Below are 17968 nucleotides of genomic sequence, written 5' to 3'. Positions count from 1 at the left end.
TAGTTTAGTTATGTTTGTGATTTAGTTAATAAAACTTGTGCACAATTATGCATTTGGTTTCTGATTCTCTGTTTGCATACAAAGTCCCTTTTACGATCTTGATCTTGTTACATGCTTTAAGCGCTGTACAGGCTAAGGAATAATTCTTTTTCAGTGACCATGAAAGATACATTGTTCTTAGAATAATTAATAATCAATCGGTTCGTTGGAACTGATTAATTGATTGTAATATTAATTTGGCTTACCTCAAAGTTAATCTAATTAACTGACCCAAATATTAATAATTAATCATAATTGGTAATTATGGATTATTATTAATATTTCCCCTTTGAGCTAATATCCTTACATGAGAAGGCCATTTCTGTCAGGACCACTACTGTCAAATATGATTGACAATTTGCATACAGTTTGGATTGGCGGTATGGTTCCGTTCTGGGCGAGAATTCCCTGCACATCCATGCAGCCTAGCATGGAAAAGAGAAGGGAGAGCAGCAATAATCCCCCTTGGGGTAAACAGAACAGAACCAACATGAAAATTTGCAAATATATTTAATTCAAGATTTTAAAAGTACAACATATTTGATAATTGTTCTGATTCAAGGGGAATCAGAATGTCAAATCCTGACTGGGCGAGAGGAGGAGCTGGGGATGGAGGAGGGTAATTCGCTCCTGAGAAACATGATAGCTGCTGATAATACTGAAGGAGCTTATATATGTATACGGTGATAGGTGTCGTATTCCTATAGGTAGATGTGGATCAGCCAGAGGTGTCAAGTAACGAAGTACAAATACTTCGTTACCTTACTTAAGTAGAAATTTGGGGTATCTATACTTTACTGGGGTAATTATTTTTCAGACGACTTTTTACTTCTACTCCTTACATTTTGACGCAATTATCTGTACTTTCTACTCCTTACATATTAAAAATAGCCTCGTTACTCCTATTTAATTTCGGCTTGTTTTCATTCCGGCTTGTCGTCGTTAAAAAAAAAAAAATTGGCCAATTACACAAACGGTTTAGACACTTCGCTAAACTGATTGGCGTTGTGGTGTCTTTCTAACTTGTGAGAGGCTGTAGTGTAGTCACATTTGGTAGTGCGCAGCGGCAAAAGTCCTCCGAAGGAAACCTAGATGCGGTAAGCGAGGGAGAAATCGGGGCAAATCGCGTCAAATATTGATTGAGAGAGAGAGAGAGAGAGAGAGAGAGAGAGAGTTTACTTCTCATGCAAACTTCACACATGTTTTTCAAGCTTGTAAGACTGAAAATTCTGGTTGGGGTCTGAGACAAAGGGCCCTGCTAGCTAATTAACATTCGACCTCCCCCATACAGGAAGTGAGGTTCACTTCCTCTCAGAAACAACGAAGAACTCACACAAGAACATGTGAATGTATTTTTGTCATGCCAATAAAGCTTTATTGAACTGAATTGAATTGAATTGAGAGAGAGAGAGAGAGAGAGATTTTTTTCCTTACATTACTTTTATACTTTAAGTAGTTTTGAAACAAGTACTCTTATACTTTTACTTGAGTAAAAAGTTGAGTTGATACTTTAACTTCTACAGAAGTCTTTTTAAACCCTATCTATACTTCTACCTGAGTACTGAATGTGAATACTTTTGACACCTCTGGGATCAGCTGATGCGAGCTTGACTAACGTGACCTGCCAGAACTAACGCTACGCTGATGTATTAGTCATAAGATCTATCCTTTTCTTTTGAATGGAATACTTTTCCAGAGTATTGCGGACTCATGCTGAGCATGGGTTCCAAATAGGCAAATGATGCACAAAGGGAATTCTTAAGAATTATGGGTTACACTTTATTTGAAGGTGTCTTTGTTACACTGTAATTATACATTTGGGTACTGAAGAATATTAAGTAACTACATATCACTATAGGGTTAGGATTAGGGTGTGGTTTAGGGTTAGATGCATGTAATTATGCACAATTTATAGTTATTACTATAGCAGCTGCATGTAACATATGTAACGATGACACAATGACAAATAAAGTGTTACCTAATTATGCTATTGTTAATGGTGGGTTAGCCATCAATGACTGAATGTTTGGGTCCAACGAGCAATTTTTATTAGAAAACTTTGAGCATTATGGACAGATAACCCAAAATATAGTCTATTCTCAAAGACAGACTGCTGAAACATAATACTTCAAAATGCAAAACACAATACTCACAACAATAAATAAAATATTAGGTAGAAAGAACAAATATTTAAGTTCATAAAGTGCAGGTGCAGGATGTAGAAACTGTTTGTGGAAAATACAGACTTTCAGGTGAACAGATATTTATACAATTATATTAATATTAGCTTATTCACAAGAGTAAACAGGATGTTTCTTCTTTTTGTATTATTATTGTAGCAGACTACAAAAGTAGCACAAAAAAGATTCTGAAGAAAGTGGCAGATGACCAGTAGTTCATGCTGTACAAGCAGATTTCAGATTTTTATCTGAAAAAAAAGAAGAAATGATTAATATACATAATTAGCAATGCTGTTCTATATTGCAATAAATGTGGTCCTGATAGAAAGTAATATATTTCTGCTTACCTTTTAACTTTGTGTGAAGGTAGAAGGCAATTATGACAATACTGAAGATAACCACGACCAACATCGGAATGATATACTTTCTTAATGTGACATTATTTTCTGTGAAACAAAAAAAGATTTTTTGCATGTAAATATTGATAAAGATCATTTCATTTTAAATATGAAAATGCATCTTGTTTAGCTTAATTCTGAAATTACAATATTACCACTGCTTGCTTATTTTATTATTAGCTCATCCAGTTTTTAATCCCATAAACCACAACCACCCAAACACTTACGTCTAATAAGTCATATCAAGTTACCTTTATAATCATATTTAGGCACAAATATTTGAAACCTCTTCTCCACGCTGTCACTCTGAGCCAAACATTCCACATACTTCCCATGAAACTGTGACAGTGGAATTGTGATGTTACTTGTAATGGTAGTTGAACTGTCTTCGTTGAGGTTAGTGAAATTATTTGAACTAAAGTTCAATTCTGTCTCTGATGATTTCCATTGGATTGTTGGAGTTGGTTTACCAGTGGCTGAACATGAGACTACAACATCTGAATCAGAAGTGGGTGAAGGATTCACTTCTGCTGTTATTTCTGAGATACCTGGAAAATACCAGCAACATAATTACTTCAGTACAATCTTTTGACACTAAACAATAAATTATGTGATATTCAAAGCTCAAAATGTCTATTAAAGTTCACAATGTATAATATCTTAATATCTATCTTAACCCTATGATGCTGACATTTGCTTTCATTTTTCTGGAACTGGAAACTGAATGGAAGTCTTGCACTGAGAATCCATTATCATTCATAGACAGATCTCTGTGTACCTTCTGATTCACACAATCCCTTATGAGTTTGGGCATATCTGCATTATCTTGGATGAAAGTGCTTGTTTGACACTTACATATACTCTACACTTGCCATATTTTTTGCATCTTATTTACTAATTAGTGAAGCTAGTATTAAATGTTTTATTTCAGGGAATATTTCTCAGAGTTTTCTTTTAGAATAAATTACCCCTCAAGTATCGACTACAAAAAAAGCAATTAAAGTGCCCCTATTATGGGCATAATAAAAAGGTCTGTAAAGTTTCAAAGATCAAAGTTCATGATAACAGGAGTTTTTGTCTCCCAAAAGACAGAACTGATTTTAAAGTCGTCAGTAAATTCAGTCTTACAATAATTCCTGCATGAACCTGTTAGCAACACATTTGCATAATGCCAGCCTATGGTCTTCATTAGCTGCCCGAGTAGGCTACAATGTCTATTTTCAACCTCAAACACTGGGAGAGTTTGGTTTATGTGGTCGACATGTCGAGAAGACGCTGTTTCCTGCAATGCAAAAGCAAATCTAATTTGCGTGTACTTCCAAAGAATGAGGATGTGTTGAGCAAGCCATTATTACCGTTCGTACTATACAAGTGTAACCGTGTCCTATTTAACCCACTCCAAGCGGGATTCGAACCGGAGTCTCCAGTCGTGGGAGGGGGGCACGCTAACAAGAACACTAAAGACCGCAGTCTCTAGTGCGCCTCTTGAGGCCAGCGGAGTGAGTTTTACACGCACAGCTCTTCCTTACTGGCCGACTTCAGTTAGTTTTAATTTCAAAATACAGGTCACTTCCTGGGAACCTGCCATTAGCCTATTATAAGCCGTTAATGGCTTTCAGCCATATAAAATTACACATTTAAAAAAAACATGTGACACATAACCTTCCCCAAACTGATATGCCCTAGTCTAAAATACAGTTCAATGTTTTGGTTCAAAACTGCCTTTGTTAATTGATCCTCGTGTTTCTGACTCAAAATCTGATTGATAACCTTAGTGATTTCGTTTGGTTGCAGGTATTTACCTACCTTTAACAGTGAGGCACAAGGTTTTTCGTATGGGTCCTGATGGATACACTTTGAAGGAACAAATGTAGCAAGCCTCGTCTTCAAATGTTGTGTTTTTGATCTCAATCGATGTTGAATTAAATGTCGCCAGAGTTAAATGGACTTTTCCCACATACTCCGCATCTACATTATCCTGGAATTGTTCGCTGAATGTTGCCAGATTTTGTACAACTTCGTGCGTGCGCACGTTGCGCACCCGCTGCCAGGTGACATGTTTGACTCCAGACGCGAAGGGCAGCGTACAAGAGAGTGAAGCATCCTGACCCAGCACAACATCTCTGTCTCCTCGTGCTACAATATCTGAAAGGTAAGCTGTGGAATGAAAAAAATTATGTTGTTATAAGCCTCCCACCATCTCCATCCAGTTTAGCAACATCCAGCCAGAGCAGTTTCAGATTTAGCCATAAAATAAGTCAATTACAGACCTCTTCTGAGCAAACTTAATATGATCAGAAGGCGCAGCATGTTTAAAATAGTCAGGTTTCTATCTATGAACAGATACATATATAGGTTACCTGGGCCATCCCCCCAAACTTCCAGTAAAAAGGGGAATTTTATTATTGGCTTCAAATATCCTTATTTCAGCATACACATCTGACTTTGTTTGGAGCGTCATGCTTTTTATTGCAGACAAAAGTTTGATTCAAATGAAAGCTTTGACAGTGTAAATCCTTTCTGTTTTCCGTGAAACTTAAGACTGAACGGTGAAAGGAACAAATATCAGGTCATGCATTCAGGATTTATAAAAGATTTTTTTTTTTTTTTTTTTTTTTTTTGCATAATATTCACAATAACATTCATATTTTTATGTACACTTTTTTATAATGTTTTTATAAGTCGACATCTGCTAATAATGCGACAAATTGTGACATAAGTTCAGTTTTTGCGTTCAGTGGTTTTTTGGGATTAACGATCAGATTTTAGTGTTGTGTTGAACTTTTCTGATCTTTTGCATTTTAGTAACACCAGTGATCATCTATCTATCTATCTAGTAAATCTTTTAATAATTTCCGGGATTTTCTGGCAGGGTTATCCCGGACTTTCCACAGAAATAAACACGTACAGTAGCTACATGCGTTACTCGTGATTAAAACACTTCCGCTTTAAGAAGTCATGCCATGTCATCTCAATACATACAGTCTACAATTTCACTATTGTGCTAACTATTGATTGAGTAATATTTTAAAACATGTAACCGATACCTCTGGAATGACTTGCCTCCAATAGTTTCACAATGAATCCAGATCCTTAAGCGGCGACTGTTTATGCAAAAACGTAAGTCGTAATGTAACAATGTGTTGAGCGAATAATCCAGAACACACGAGCATTTATCAAGCGCTTACAGTAACAATTAACACAGGATGAAAACTCAGAGTGTGATTCATTCAGTTTCGGAAAAGCACATGACATGATTAGGAATATTTCATGACTACATCCGTGTGAAACATCACGTCTGTCAAAATTAAAGCCTTCCTGCTTATAAATAAACATGAATCCGGCTCTGAATCACTTTGCCTCCAAATGACTTTATTTTTCTTTTCTTTTCTTTTTTTGCTGTTTATAATGCTAATTAATGTAATAGTAATGAAACTTATATTGAATGTTTGTGCTATTGTTTATTCATTGGAACTTTCCCACTCTAAAATGTATCAAATTCCTAGGAAGAACCTGGGAATGTTTAAGAATTTGTTTAAAAGCCTGTAGGCCAGAATTTGGGTGTGTCATGTTGTGTGTCTCAACTTCGATATAATATTCCAATATTTGTCAGCTACAAATTAAAGTAGTTTAAAAATCTTCTACTTATCCCTAAATTGTGTGAATTAATGTCCAACACAGAGTGTAGACAATAGAAGCAGCCTATATTGGAATGTGTTACAAACCTTCCCAATCAAGTCAACCACAAAAGTTTTTTTTTTTTTTTTTTACATTTAGGTTTTGAGTAGATGTTATATCAAATTAAAAAAACATCCATTAACAGATCAAAAATAATTTTCAAGCCAAATGTGGAATTACAACTGTCACCTCAGGTATGATTTAACCCTTTTCTGGTGTTATGTACCAGATTGAATTCTCTTTGCCTCTTTTTTCATCGCAAGTTGGAACCTACCTATCACTGAACAATGTTTTTGTTATAAATTTGTGCAAATTTTTTATGCTATAAAATCTCTCATGGAATGAGACGTGACAAAAATTTATGTTTTGCATGTAGGCCTACTGTAATTTAAAGTATTGTAATTTGTGACGGAGGCAGATCAAACTCACCATATTCTTGAATTTTTCTGATCTGCTCATTTTTTAATTGTAGAGAATTAATTATTGATTTAAATCTAAAAACCCACTCTGATACCTCTGTTAGAACTTCTCTTTTATAAAAATGTATTAGGCTATTAAAAGGATTAAAGTTAAGATTTATAGTTACGATCAATTACCATTCAACTGTGGCTTTGTTTTCCCCACAGTTACATAAATTAGATGCCAGAATTGCGTAACAAGTTACTGGTAGTGTTTATTTACTGTTATTAAAGGGGAACTTAAGGAATGAAACACAAAAATTCCTAAGTATTACATGCAAACAAAAACAAGCAACCACATGCATGCATAAAGCATTTCTTTGTGTTTTGCACTTAATGTGCAAGTGTGTGGATTATATATATTTTTCAGACGTATACAGAAGGATGTTGATCTAGTTTTTTTTTTTTTTTTTGATGCCATACATTAGAGAATCATTTGTTTTTCATACTAGGAAATATGGAAAATAGCATCTTATCATTATTTTTACATTTACCCATATTCAGAGCTGCCAAGTGATTTCAGTGTTCCCATTCACTAGGGTAAAGATGTGACCCACCCCCACCACCCCATGCTATATTTGGGATAGTGTGAAATGTATATGGTTTATAATAACTCTTTAAAATGTACAGTTTCACTATTGTGTTATGTGTACATATAGCAGTCATGCACAGACAGTAAGTAGCCTACTACTTCTAATTTAAACCAGTTGACTGTGTCAAGGTTGCATAATAGGTAGGGGCCTACATTTTGAGAGTATGTAAACTTATTTGGTAAACCGAAATTAGCATGATATAGCCTACTATAATAATAAAAAATAAAAAAATAAAAAAATAAAAAAATAAAAAAATAAATTTATATATATTCTTTTTTATTATTATTATTCTCTTCAAATTAGCACTGCTGCAATGTTTTATTTTATTTATTTATGCAATTTTATTAAAATCGGAGTATCGGACCATCAAAAATTGTATTAGCAATCAATGGTGAAATGAGATTTCATACCATGGATTATTTAAAGATTTGAACAATTTTCTGCTCCAAATTCACTCTCTTTTCACTTCTCTTCGTTCGATTCCACAAGCCAAAACGGGATTTTCAGTATGCGTCGATTAGGCCGGCGACAACACTGGCTGCGTGGCGTGTCCGTTTTTATTTCGGCTCCCATGTTAGCAGGTTAGAGCTTGCACACTGCCTGCGTGACACGCGCGGGAAACGCGTGCATGCTAGAAATAGAACCGACGCCTATTTTTCACGCAAGTATGTTGGAAGCGTTTCCAGGCAAAATAGAATAGGAAAATATGTTTATATGTCATTTTGACACGAATATTAATAAATGTCATTTTGATGTTTGAAAGTCTCTAGGTTTTGACATAAATGCAAATATAAATGTAATTTGAAAAATATTATCGATTTTCAAATACTGCACCTGTCAATACAGAACGAAGTATTCTATAGCCTACTTTGCCGTCAACCAGTGGCGGATACAGAATGTCATTAATAGGTGGGCCTGGTGAATATACGGGGGGGCCTCGTTTTTTTAAGCTTATATACACGCCCAGTGGCGTAACTTTGCTAAATTAGATATACATTGTACAATTACGATGTCCATCGATTTAAATAGTATGCTACATTTGTCGTTTAATGAGATGTAGCCAAATATATGCTGTATAATAGATTTGTTGTGTGACTAAAATACATAGATTCGCTTATTTGAACAACGTACACCTAAATGGTCCAGTGGTAGAACTTTCGCCAACAGTGTCAGAGGTTGTGGGATCTAGTCCGCACCAGCTTAGTTTTTTTTTTTTTTCATCAAAACTGATTATGTTCATCAGTGGTTGTATATCAAGGAGGGACACGTGTGCATTATGATGTGTGATTTCACCAGAACGAATAGAGAGTATCCGCTACGGATTGAAGCGCGCGTCGAGTCAAGACAGTGCGGTGTGTGCGCAAGCCACACGAGAGAACACTGTATCAGCGCCACTGATCGCAGCGGCAACAAGCACTTTCATCACTTGATTTAAAAAACACATTTCAGCGCTAGATCGTCTCTTATTTAACAAACGAACGAAATGAATGCTCTGCCAGTTAACTGGAGATGTTTATTTGTAGAATTGGTGCATTCGTGCCGCGAAATGTTTTAAAAAGTGGTGGGGACATGTCCCACCCGCCCCACTCGCAAATTACGCCTATGTAACACGCACGCCTGATAAATATGTCAACTATAGCAGATCGGTAGTGAATTTAACTACCTTGTACTCATGTCAGTCAGCCCTCCGCGGCTGCTTTAAACCTGAAGTTCATCTGTCTGTCACGCGAGTCGCAAGTAGAGAGTGGTGTTGCGTGATAGCATCACTGGACTGACACGTGATATGCCGACATAATATTTTTCTTTTGTAGCTATTTTTCGTAGCTATTGTACATAAATGTCCTCAGGAAACTATTAAAATGAAATTATTTATTAATTCATTATTATTATTATTAAAATTAAAAATTTAAATTGTTTTTATTAATCTGATTGGGTGGGCCACCGGTCAATCTGGGTGGGCACGTGCCCACCCAGGCCCACCCAGGCCCACCCATAAATCCGCGCCTGCCGTCAACACTGCCGACGTTGTCTTTTCTGCTATAGCCTATTTATGTTTAACATGACAACTCTCTCCCCATATGTCAAATATATCACCAATGAGGCTTATCATATGTCACCTAGCAGCAGCAGCGCCGCGTCAGGTACGTTTCTGGTGGCAAAGACATGGAAAACGCCACGCTGACGCAAACGCCACGCAGCTGACACGCAACAGAAACGCCACGCAGCCGTGTGTCGCCGGCCTTAGTTAGACCGACAGTGACATCTGCTGGACGGAAGCCGTTAGTACTTTTTTAGCGAGCACCAGTGCAGTCGCTTTAATATTCAACTAGGTTACCTATTAATAGATCATATGACCACATTTTCCCTTTAGAGATCTAAGGAGCCCATTTTAGAATGCATGTAGGGTGAGAGATTGGTCATATATTCAATCATTCATTCATTTCTCAGTGTATTTTTCAAGAACGGTCTCACGTATCTCATTTGTGTTTCTGTAGGCTCGCTGCCTGGCACCAAAACGTGTTTTCATTGATGGTGACATTGTGATAGGTCGTCTCGAAGGGTGGAGAGAAGGCGCGCACTTAATAACTTCCCATCGACATCGTGCTCTGATCACTCCATTGAAAGATTATGAGCAGCAGCAGACTTTATTTACGACTGCAATCATGTCGTTTTTATTCCGGTGGTTTGAGAGCGTCGTATCACCGGACCCTGGACAGGATCGAGTTAATGCTGCCGCCTAAATTAAGACCCATCTACAATCATCCAGCTGGTAAAGAAATTACTCTTCTCCTGTCTGAAGAAACACACTAGTCAGTCATTGACTAATTATTGTTTTCTTATTCTAAAGCATTAATGTTTTCTATATTACATAGTATCTTCTCCATATTATCTCCGCAGTTATGGATGTTATTTCTCATGCAGCCATAGAATTTGCAGATAGCCTACTTGAGTGCGTTAGACAAGTGGCATTTATTATAAAGAAAGATAGCACAAGCACACCTTTCATGCAAACATTTCACAGGTAAAGATGTAAAGCAAATTATAGGCTACCTTTAAAAATTAAACATCAGACGTTAACTGAAAACATCTATATGAACTATTTAAATGAACTTCATACATCCATAATAACCTTGGGATCACAAAATGGCTGAGAGCTGTTAGTTCTGAGAAAAGGTAGGATCATCATTTGTTTGCAGCTGCAATTTGATGCAACGAAATTCATACATTTTAAGTCTGATTTAAGTATCAAAATAGTTTTAGGTCCTGGCTTGTACAGTTTGAATGAGCTAGTGTTATGTGCATCTTTCTGTCCCATTAATGTACATTGTGTTGGTGTCCTGTCCACCATAACCATGTAGACCTGGTTTCCTATTTGGTGATGTACCTTTGTAAAGAAACACTATGCTCTTATAGACTGAACATGTAATATGCAAGCACATGACGTCGTCACCGCTTTCTCAAGTTTGCGGTTTCAGGCCCCAAAAATGCAGTTGTCGTATAAATGAACGGCCATAACGCATGAAAAGTTTCCTGATTTTAGTTGAAAAGGTGTGTAAACGGGCCCTAACTTTTATTTTAATAAACTTTTGAAAACAGTTTTCATAGTGCACGTTTTTGAAAACGATATCGTTATTGTCTCAGTGTAAACTACAAAAACACAAATTTATGTAAATGTGACGTCATGCGTATTATGTCTTCAGTACTTCACATCTGAACGGTGGTCGGTGGTAGTGACACCACCAACTACTGGCCTGGCATGCATAACACAGCATTTTTAAGCGTTTTAGCGGATACATGTGTATGGGGATCCTTTGACAACATTATTGTCTGTACGTGAATAAAGCAAAGGAAAAACTGATTCGTTTTAAGTACATTGTTATCATGTAAACATACTCTTAAAGTTTAAACATTGCTTAGACTACTCCAACGCTCCTGGGTGATAATATACTTTAAAGTTTGTAATATACTTTAATTAAAAATTCTCATTAGTATTGTAAGAAAACACTCATTTTACTGTACCTGGTCAAAAACAGCTGTTTTCAGCACGCCGTTTAAGTGCATGTGTCTTTAAATGATAATGAGCTTTGCTCACCCCGCCCCTCTGTTCTGTGCGTAGTACTGCGTACACGTTTATAACACAATAACCATAACGCGTTGTTCATTATAAACGTGGGATTATGAATTATATTGAGAACGTCGTATATAGAAAACATGCCGTATTGTACCCTGAGTGTAAACAGCCGCATTCATGGTGAAGCGTGCAGCAAGCGATTTGCAAAGATTAATATAAATATTAATATAAAGGTTAATAAAACGTTACACTCACTTCAGTTCTTCTGGAGGTTCACAGGAACACGAATAGTTGGTACCGATCCTTTCAGGAGCAGCTTCTTAGCAAAACCAGCTTTATACTGACCTCGTTTGTAAAGCAGTCTGGTGTGTGAAATGATTCGCGCAAACATGAAAGCATTGACGTTGATCGTGGGGAATATTCCCTTCGAAAACAAACTCAGCCACTGCGTCTTCAGCGGTTCGGATTTAGGAACATCAAAATGACTGCTGTGTTCGTTATTACACCCAAGAACAGAACACCACAATCGCTTAGACGCCATTCTGCTCATAGACAGTGCTCCAGCGTATCAACAATGACCGCGCCGGTCCGTGCGGACTATGATTGACAGCTCGCTCACGAGCAAGGGCGGGTCTGTGTTGAAACGCTGCTGTCAATCAACAATCGTGGGAGGGGCGATTGTTGGAGGGGCGATCACAGAGCCATGCTTCACTAACAAGCTGCGCATAAAAAATAATCAACAATCGTGAGAGGGGCGTCGATTTTGTGACGTCACAAAATCGACGCCCCTCTCACGATTGTTGATTATTTTTTATGCGCAGCTTGTCAGTGAAGCATGGCTCTGTGATCAGTAGTAAATCTCTGTGATCAGTTTTCAAATGCACGTCATAAGCGACTCAAACTCGCAGTGCTTTCAGATGGAGCAGCGTTTACTGCTGATCACAGAGCCGTGCTTCACTGACAAGCTGCGCAGAAAAAATAATCACAGCCTTTGCGATTTCATCAACACACTAAGCCTAAGCCGGTTTAAGTGTGATTTCGTGTTAATTGCGATTAATTGTGCAGCCCTAGAGTAAATCATGTTTTGAAAGTATCTTGACACTTCAAAATAATGATTGCATCAATTACATCATTACACCAGTTGGTGGCGACAAGTGACTGTTATTTGTTATCCAATGTATTTGCCATTGAATCATTCATTTAAGAGTTCCGTTCAAAAACAAGTGAAGCGAGTCATTGAATCATTCATTTAAATCGATTTTTAACAAAAATAATTCTAATTCATTTGATATTTTTAAATAGACTGCAGCAATTAACATTTCATCAGAACCTTTAGTAAATTACATGTTATTTTGTTTAGTTGTCAATTCAGAATTATGATCTTTATTTTATTTATGTATAATTGATTCTCAATTTATTCATAATAGTGCAACTCTAGCACTTTCAGCTCTAGCACTGTCATAATTTCTCACAGAATCTTTTCTCTTTCTTTTTTTTCCTCAGGGCCAAAGACTGTTTTCTTCTGGGCACCTGTCTTTAAATGGGTGAGATGAGAATTGTTTTCCCCTCACAGTTTAAATACACACAAATGTTAAAATATATACGGCACTTATAATCACCTTTTACCATCTTCTGTTTTTACATTTTTCTAGTTATTACACAAAACAATTTTATGGCTTTGTAAGATTTAGAATGTAGAGTGGAAGTCACATAGACTACTTTTGTGCTGCTTTTTTGACCTTGACTGCCACTGGTTTGTAAAGGCATTTGGGTGATAAGGATGATTTTTGACTAAACTACACCTTTAAGTTGTGCAAATTGGCAGTGAATTTTTTGCAGTTTTGCCAAATGTTGTAATGCTGCTGTAAATGCAATCATATCATGAATTTCCTGCTGATCAAGGCCTTATGGCAAGCTCACTCTTGTTTGCTCTTTCTTTCCTCATGCAGGGTTTAGTTGTGGCTGGATTTTCTGATATGACCCGGCCACCAGAAAAGCTCAGTCTCTCTCAATCCTGCGTCATTACAGCCACAGGTACGTGTTCAAGGTGGAGAGACACACTCGATGTTGTTTGGTCAAGATTGATCAACATCAGTAGCTGTTGTCAGTGTCCTCTAGATTAGAATATCTCATCTAGAGCCTCATAGTAACCTTGAAATGAACTTTACTAAATGTCTGAGCAGTATTTCTAATTTGACAGTCAAGAAAATATTCTCTCTGTGTCTGTCTTTCTGACTCTGACAAAGCATTTCTGTGACTGTTAGTCTTTTCTCTCAACATAACCGTTTAAAAAAAATTATCTTACTACCATTCAGTAGCTCAAGTGTGATATTGGCCTACGTTTTGACCCATATAAGTCTTAATTTCACAAGGCTAAGGCCTTAACCCACTTTACCCACAATGCAGTGTTGATTCTGCAATAAGGATTTTATTTCAACACAGTGACTCCCTCTGGTTTCTTTCCAGGATTAATTTGGTCAAGGTACTGCTTGGTGATCATTCCCAAGAACTGGGCTCTGTTTGCTGTTAACTTCTTCCTGGGCATATGTGGAAGCGTCCAGCTCATGAGAATATGGAGGTTAGTCATTATGAGTTCTGTTCTAAGGTCAGCTTTGTTTACTACCATCAGTAAATACACACAGGTGACAAGCTTAGTTGTAGGGTTAAGCTGCAAAGACTTTGAGTTCAATGGTTTGGAGTTCAACAAGATACTAACAAAAAGTACATTTAAGCTGTTAAATGTGTCATATTTTTAAACGCATAAAAACTAACTAACTAAAAAAAAAAAAAGCTTCTGTATTTTTAAAGCCAATATCAAGCTACTAAAATGCAGTTTAATTACTACATCTTAGTTTTATTTATTTAATTTTATTCACCAACACACTCAGTTTTTTTTTAATTAAACATCAAATGGCTTATAAATGCTTCTACTGTAATGTTCACACTACAAAACAAACAAAAAAAACTTTTGTTTATCACTCTTGCCTTGGGCCTACTATATATTTAGTACCACTATTTGCTTTTGCTGAGAGACATTGATTGTTTATCAAAAGGGTGTTTTTCCAATTCAGTCACTGTTTGCTGTTTGAATAAAAAAAATGAAATAAAAAAACGAATACAATTAAATAAATTATTGTATAAATAAATGTATTTGTCTATTTGTAAAGTAAATATTGTTTTATTTTATTTTTTATTTTCAAATTAGTAAATTTACTGATTCCTTAATTTTTTTTAGTTACACTGCTGGAATAACACGCATATATTACAAAAACACTGCAGATTAACTATAGGCCAAGGATGGACAACTCTGGCTCTTGAGGTCCACAATCCTACAGAATTGTATATGATCTCCATTAGTATTTAAAACATGTTTTATGTACATAAAAAGATGAGATATTTGACTTACGGCCTCCATAAATGATTAAGATAAGTCTTATGGCCCCAGGTGTCACGTACTGCTCGGTTGAGGATCCAAATGCAGCTTTTTAAAGGAGTCATGACCTGCAATTTTCACTTTTCCACGAGAATCAATGTATGTTATGATTGCCTAACGATTATACACTGGCCGGGAAGCCGATATTTAAAAGTGAAGCGTTTGTTTACCTCAGGGTAAATAAACCAGCGCGCGTGCACGCGCACTCAAATACGAGATTTTGATTTCAGCCCCGACTTGACGTCATGACGGGGCAGGATATACCATATATGGACACCGCAGACCTGCCGCAGGAAGTGCGCCCTGGCGCCCCTCCTCCCCTCATATTCAGTCGAGAAAGAAGCAGAAACGTAGTGCACACTGAGTTGCTCTGTTGTTGACTGCCAGAATCAACATGTAAATGTGTTTTCTCTCCCAAGAACGGACCAAGCTGTCAGGGACCAGTGGATTAAATTCATTTTTAATGACGCGGTTCCTACAACCCTTCCCACTGGCTTAACGTTATGTGTCTGTGCTAACTAAACATTTTACGCCGGAATCCTTCACAAATTTGAGGCAATATCAGGCGAAGTTGGCATCGAAGCTCGGGAAAAAGGGGCCATTTTCAACAATCAGACACTTGCCTGCAATTGAAACAGTAAGAATGTGTTTTTATTGCTCTACTCTGTGTAACAAACAGCAGCTAACTGCTAATGCGGCTATTGTATGCTAGCGGGAGTATTAGCTTCGAGGTAAACATGGGGAATGGCTGCTAACGTTACTTTGCAAACAACAAATGACTGAGATCATCATGAATTCGGCTATTGTATATTGATTGCCTAACGCTTATATATGAGGCGCCGTCTAGTTTGTGTGTGTGTGTGCTGTGCTCGCGTCTCATATGAGTAACGTTATGTGCGCGAGTTTGTGTGTGTGTGCTCGCGTCTCATATGAGTATGTGCGTGGAGAGTTCATATACATGTATGTGTGACTACTTCGTATGTATGCAAGCGTGTTTCATATATGTGTGCGTGAATGAAGTTTGATTTAAGCCCTAAACGGCGCCTCATACTTATACACTGGCCGGGAAGCCGGTCGCGGCCAGGTTGGGTTCATTCATAATTTGCGCCATGATGTCATTTTGTAATGATATGCTAAAGCGTCACCTGCGGTGTCAACCCCCTCCTTCCTGCCACCAATCAACGCGCCCCTCATTTGCATTATTAAAATGACTGTCCACGACAGCCAAAATATCGCATCAGATCTCGCGAGACAATAATGCCTTCAGAAATAAGGGTCTGAGGAGCTGTGTTTATTTTTTTTCCACTTTTCTTTTTTAGAAGGGCCTGAAAGACTATAATACAGCAGTAGGTATCCAAGGTAATACTAGGTCATGACTCCTTTAATAGGGCAATATGTGCATACAATGGACACTTTACTATCCCATGAGGCCAGGGGAGAAGATGTGAATGTCAGTGAAGCGACGCAACTGACGCTGGTATGTCACATGACAGTGATAACATGGCGAATGTAGTATGTCCAGATTACATTCATACTATACACACTCATACACTCATCATTTTTTTTTTGTAGTTATGAAGTAATTACTTATTCAAAATAAGTACCTACTCGAGAGAGTATGCAATTTCGGACACAGCCAGGGCTTATATAGGCAGGGCTTAAGAAGACACAACATAATGGCCCTTTTTCACAGACAGGGCTTAGACTAAACCAGGATTAGGCCTTAGTTCAATTAGAGCATTTAAGTAGCTTTTATAAACATGCCTTAGAAAAAAAAAAACATGACTGGTGTGCATCTTGAGACAAAACAATGGAAGTGACATTTTAAGATATGTCAGTGCAAGTTGCTTTCAGTTAAAACAGCTCAAACATGCATTTTAGTCTGAGACTAAATTAGACATTTTAGTCTGACGCTTGTCTCACTTGTGAAAGTGAGGGTATGAGTCCAGGCAATGGGTTATGGGAATGGAAGATCATGATGAGATATAGTGGAGAGGACTGCCCTCTGGTGGAGATTATGGGCACTCCAGCTGGTGGATGTGACACCAGGCCTAAATGTTGGTGGACAGAGATAACTATTTTATGTTTCTGCCGGTGGGTGGCCACCTTCCATACCCATACCCCTTCCTTGGGCTAAACCATTATGCATTCTAAAGGAGTGACGCACTTTGTATTTGTGTGTGTAGGTACAACCAAGAGCTCCAGAAGAAAGGAGAGGAAGTGCAGCAGACTTGAAGTGCCATTTAGTCTGACAGAAGTGGAGCGGTGATGCAGTTTTGCTGTTTTTCAGTTACTGTAAAAGCAATGAATCAGCATTTTGCACACAGAATTCATATTATATAGATCAAACAAATCTGTGTAAAATAGAGGTTTCTTTTTAAAAACGTCATAACATTATAATCGTATTAAAATGTTATCACATAAAATTGAGATGTGCTGATTGTAATTCTGGTGTTCTTGATTGTATACTGTGTTGTTATTCTGATCCCTTTCTATCAGTTTCTCAGTTTAAAAGGGGTCATATAATAAAAAAAAAGTTACTGGAGGGGTGCCTATAATGTTAATGTTTTTTTTTTTCTCCAAGACTTGGAAAAAAAGTAAAGAAAACCTAAAAATGACCCAGTTGTGTTCCTCATGATTAGGTCGCTTTGGATAAAAGCGCCTGCTAAATTAATAAATGTAAATGTAACACTTCTTTGTGTAAATGTGCCATACACACTTCTAAGATCAGACTGAAGTGTCCAGGGATATTGTTAAAAATAAGAATGTTTTGAGTTCTGAAAGTCACATGTTTTTCTTGTACGACAAGGTTTTTTTCTCAAAAGATTAAGGGGTTATTTGATTCCTCCATTTGATATGACCCCTTTAAAATAAAAAACGAAGGGTCATTTGACAAAAACTAAAGTCCTGCATGAATGCACTGTATGCCAAATCAATGATGTGTTTTTTGCTTAATACAGGTAGATACAGATACTTTACCCTCTACAAAACAGACACACAATGATAGACAGAATGTTTTAAAGTGGGGTTTTTTGTAGCGCGTTATTGCACATAATAGTAATTTATCTGTCAATGAATGCATTTATTAAATCAAAGTTGAATTACCATTGACTAATG

At 37.1% G+C, this 17968-nt stretch overlaps 2 protein-coding genes across 3 annotated transcripts; one reads left to right on the top strand and one right to left on the bottom strand.

Annotated features, from left to right (window-relative positions):
- Positions 1-1387: 1387 nt before the first annotated feature.
- LOC307173590 (OX-2 membrane glycoprotein-like) lies at positions 1388-4943 on the bottom strand. Its single transcript, XM_079896815.1, has 5 exons — positions 4888-4943; positions 4424-4774; positions 2869-3165; positions 2567-2665; positions 1388-2467 (listed from the first exon to the last, which is right to left on the bottom strand). The coding sequence occupies exons 1-5, from the start codon at positions 4925-4927 to the stop codon at positions 2436-2438; spliced, it is 819 nt and encodes a 272-aa protein (XP_079752941.1). The 5' UTR covers positions 4928-4943; the 3' UTR covers positions 1388-2435.
- mpc2a (mitochondrial pyruvate carrier 2a) lies at positions 4686-17467 on the top strand. Of its 2 annotated transcripts, none has more exons than XM_079896899.1 (6): positions 4686-4769; positions 9842-10116; positions 12922-12962; positions 13368-13452; positions 13885-13996; positions 17038-17467. In XM_079896899.1, exons 2-6 carry the CDS (start codon positions 9975-9977, stop codon positions 17084-17086), a joined length of 429 nt encoding a protein of 142 aa, XP_079753025.1. In that variant the 5' UTR covers positions 4686-4769; positions 9842-9974; the 3' UTR covers positions 17087-17467. The 2 variants fall into 2 exon arrangements, with proteins under 2 accessions (XP_079753025.1, XP_079753024.1); XM_079896898.1 differs by lacking the exon at positions 4686-4769 and adding an exon at positions 9602-9751.
- Positions 17468-17968: the final 501 nt, after the last annotated feature.

The sequence above is a fragment of the Squalius cephalus genome (assembly GCF_949319135.1).
Source record: "Squalius cephalus genome assembly, chromosome: 2".
In the NCBI taxonomy this organism is placed as follows: domain Eukaryota; kingdom Metazoa; phylum Chordata; class Actinopteri; order Cypriniformes; family Leuciscidae; genus Squalius; species Squalius cephalus.
The sequence above is the reverse complement of the archived record's forward strand: the minus strand, read 5'-3'. Positions and strand labels throughout refer to the sequence as shown.

Bases quoted from the DNA above. Each gene is read 5' to 3' on its own strand.
- LOC307173590 (XM_079896815.1), bottom strand. From the start codon at position 4,927: ATGCTGCGCCTTCTGATCATATTAAGTTTGCTCAGAAGAG. The intron at 2,666-2,868 runs GTAACTTGATAT...TTTGTTTCACAG, and splicing joins GCCTAAATATGATTATAAAG to AAAATAATGTCACATTAAGA. The intron at 2,468-2,566 runs GTAAGCAGAAAT...CTTTTTTTTCAG, and splicing joins CCTTCACACAAAGTTAAAAG to ATAAAAATCTGAAATCTGCT.
- mpc2a (XM_079896899.1), top strand. From the start codon at position 9,975: ATGAGCAGCAGCAGACTTTATTTACGACTGCAATCATGTCGTTTTTAT. The intron at 12,963-13,367 runs GTGAGATGAGAA...TTCCTCATGCAG, and splicing joins GGGCACCTGTCTTTAAATGG to GGTTTAGTTGTGGCTGGATT. The intron at 13,453-13,884 runs GTACGTGTTCAA...GTTTCTTTCCAG, and splicing joins CTGCGTCATTACAGCCACAG to GATTAATTTGGTCAAGGTAC.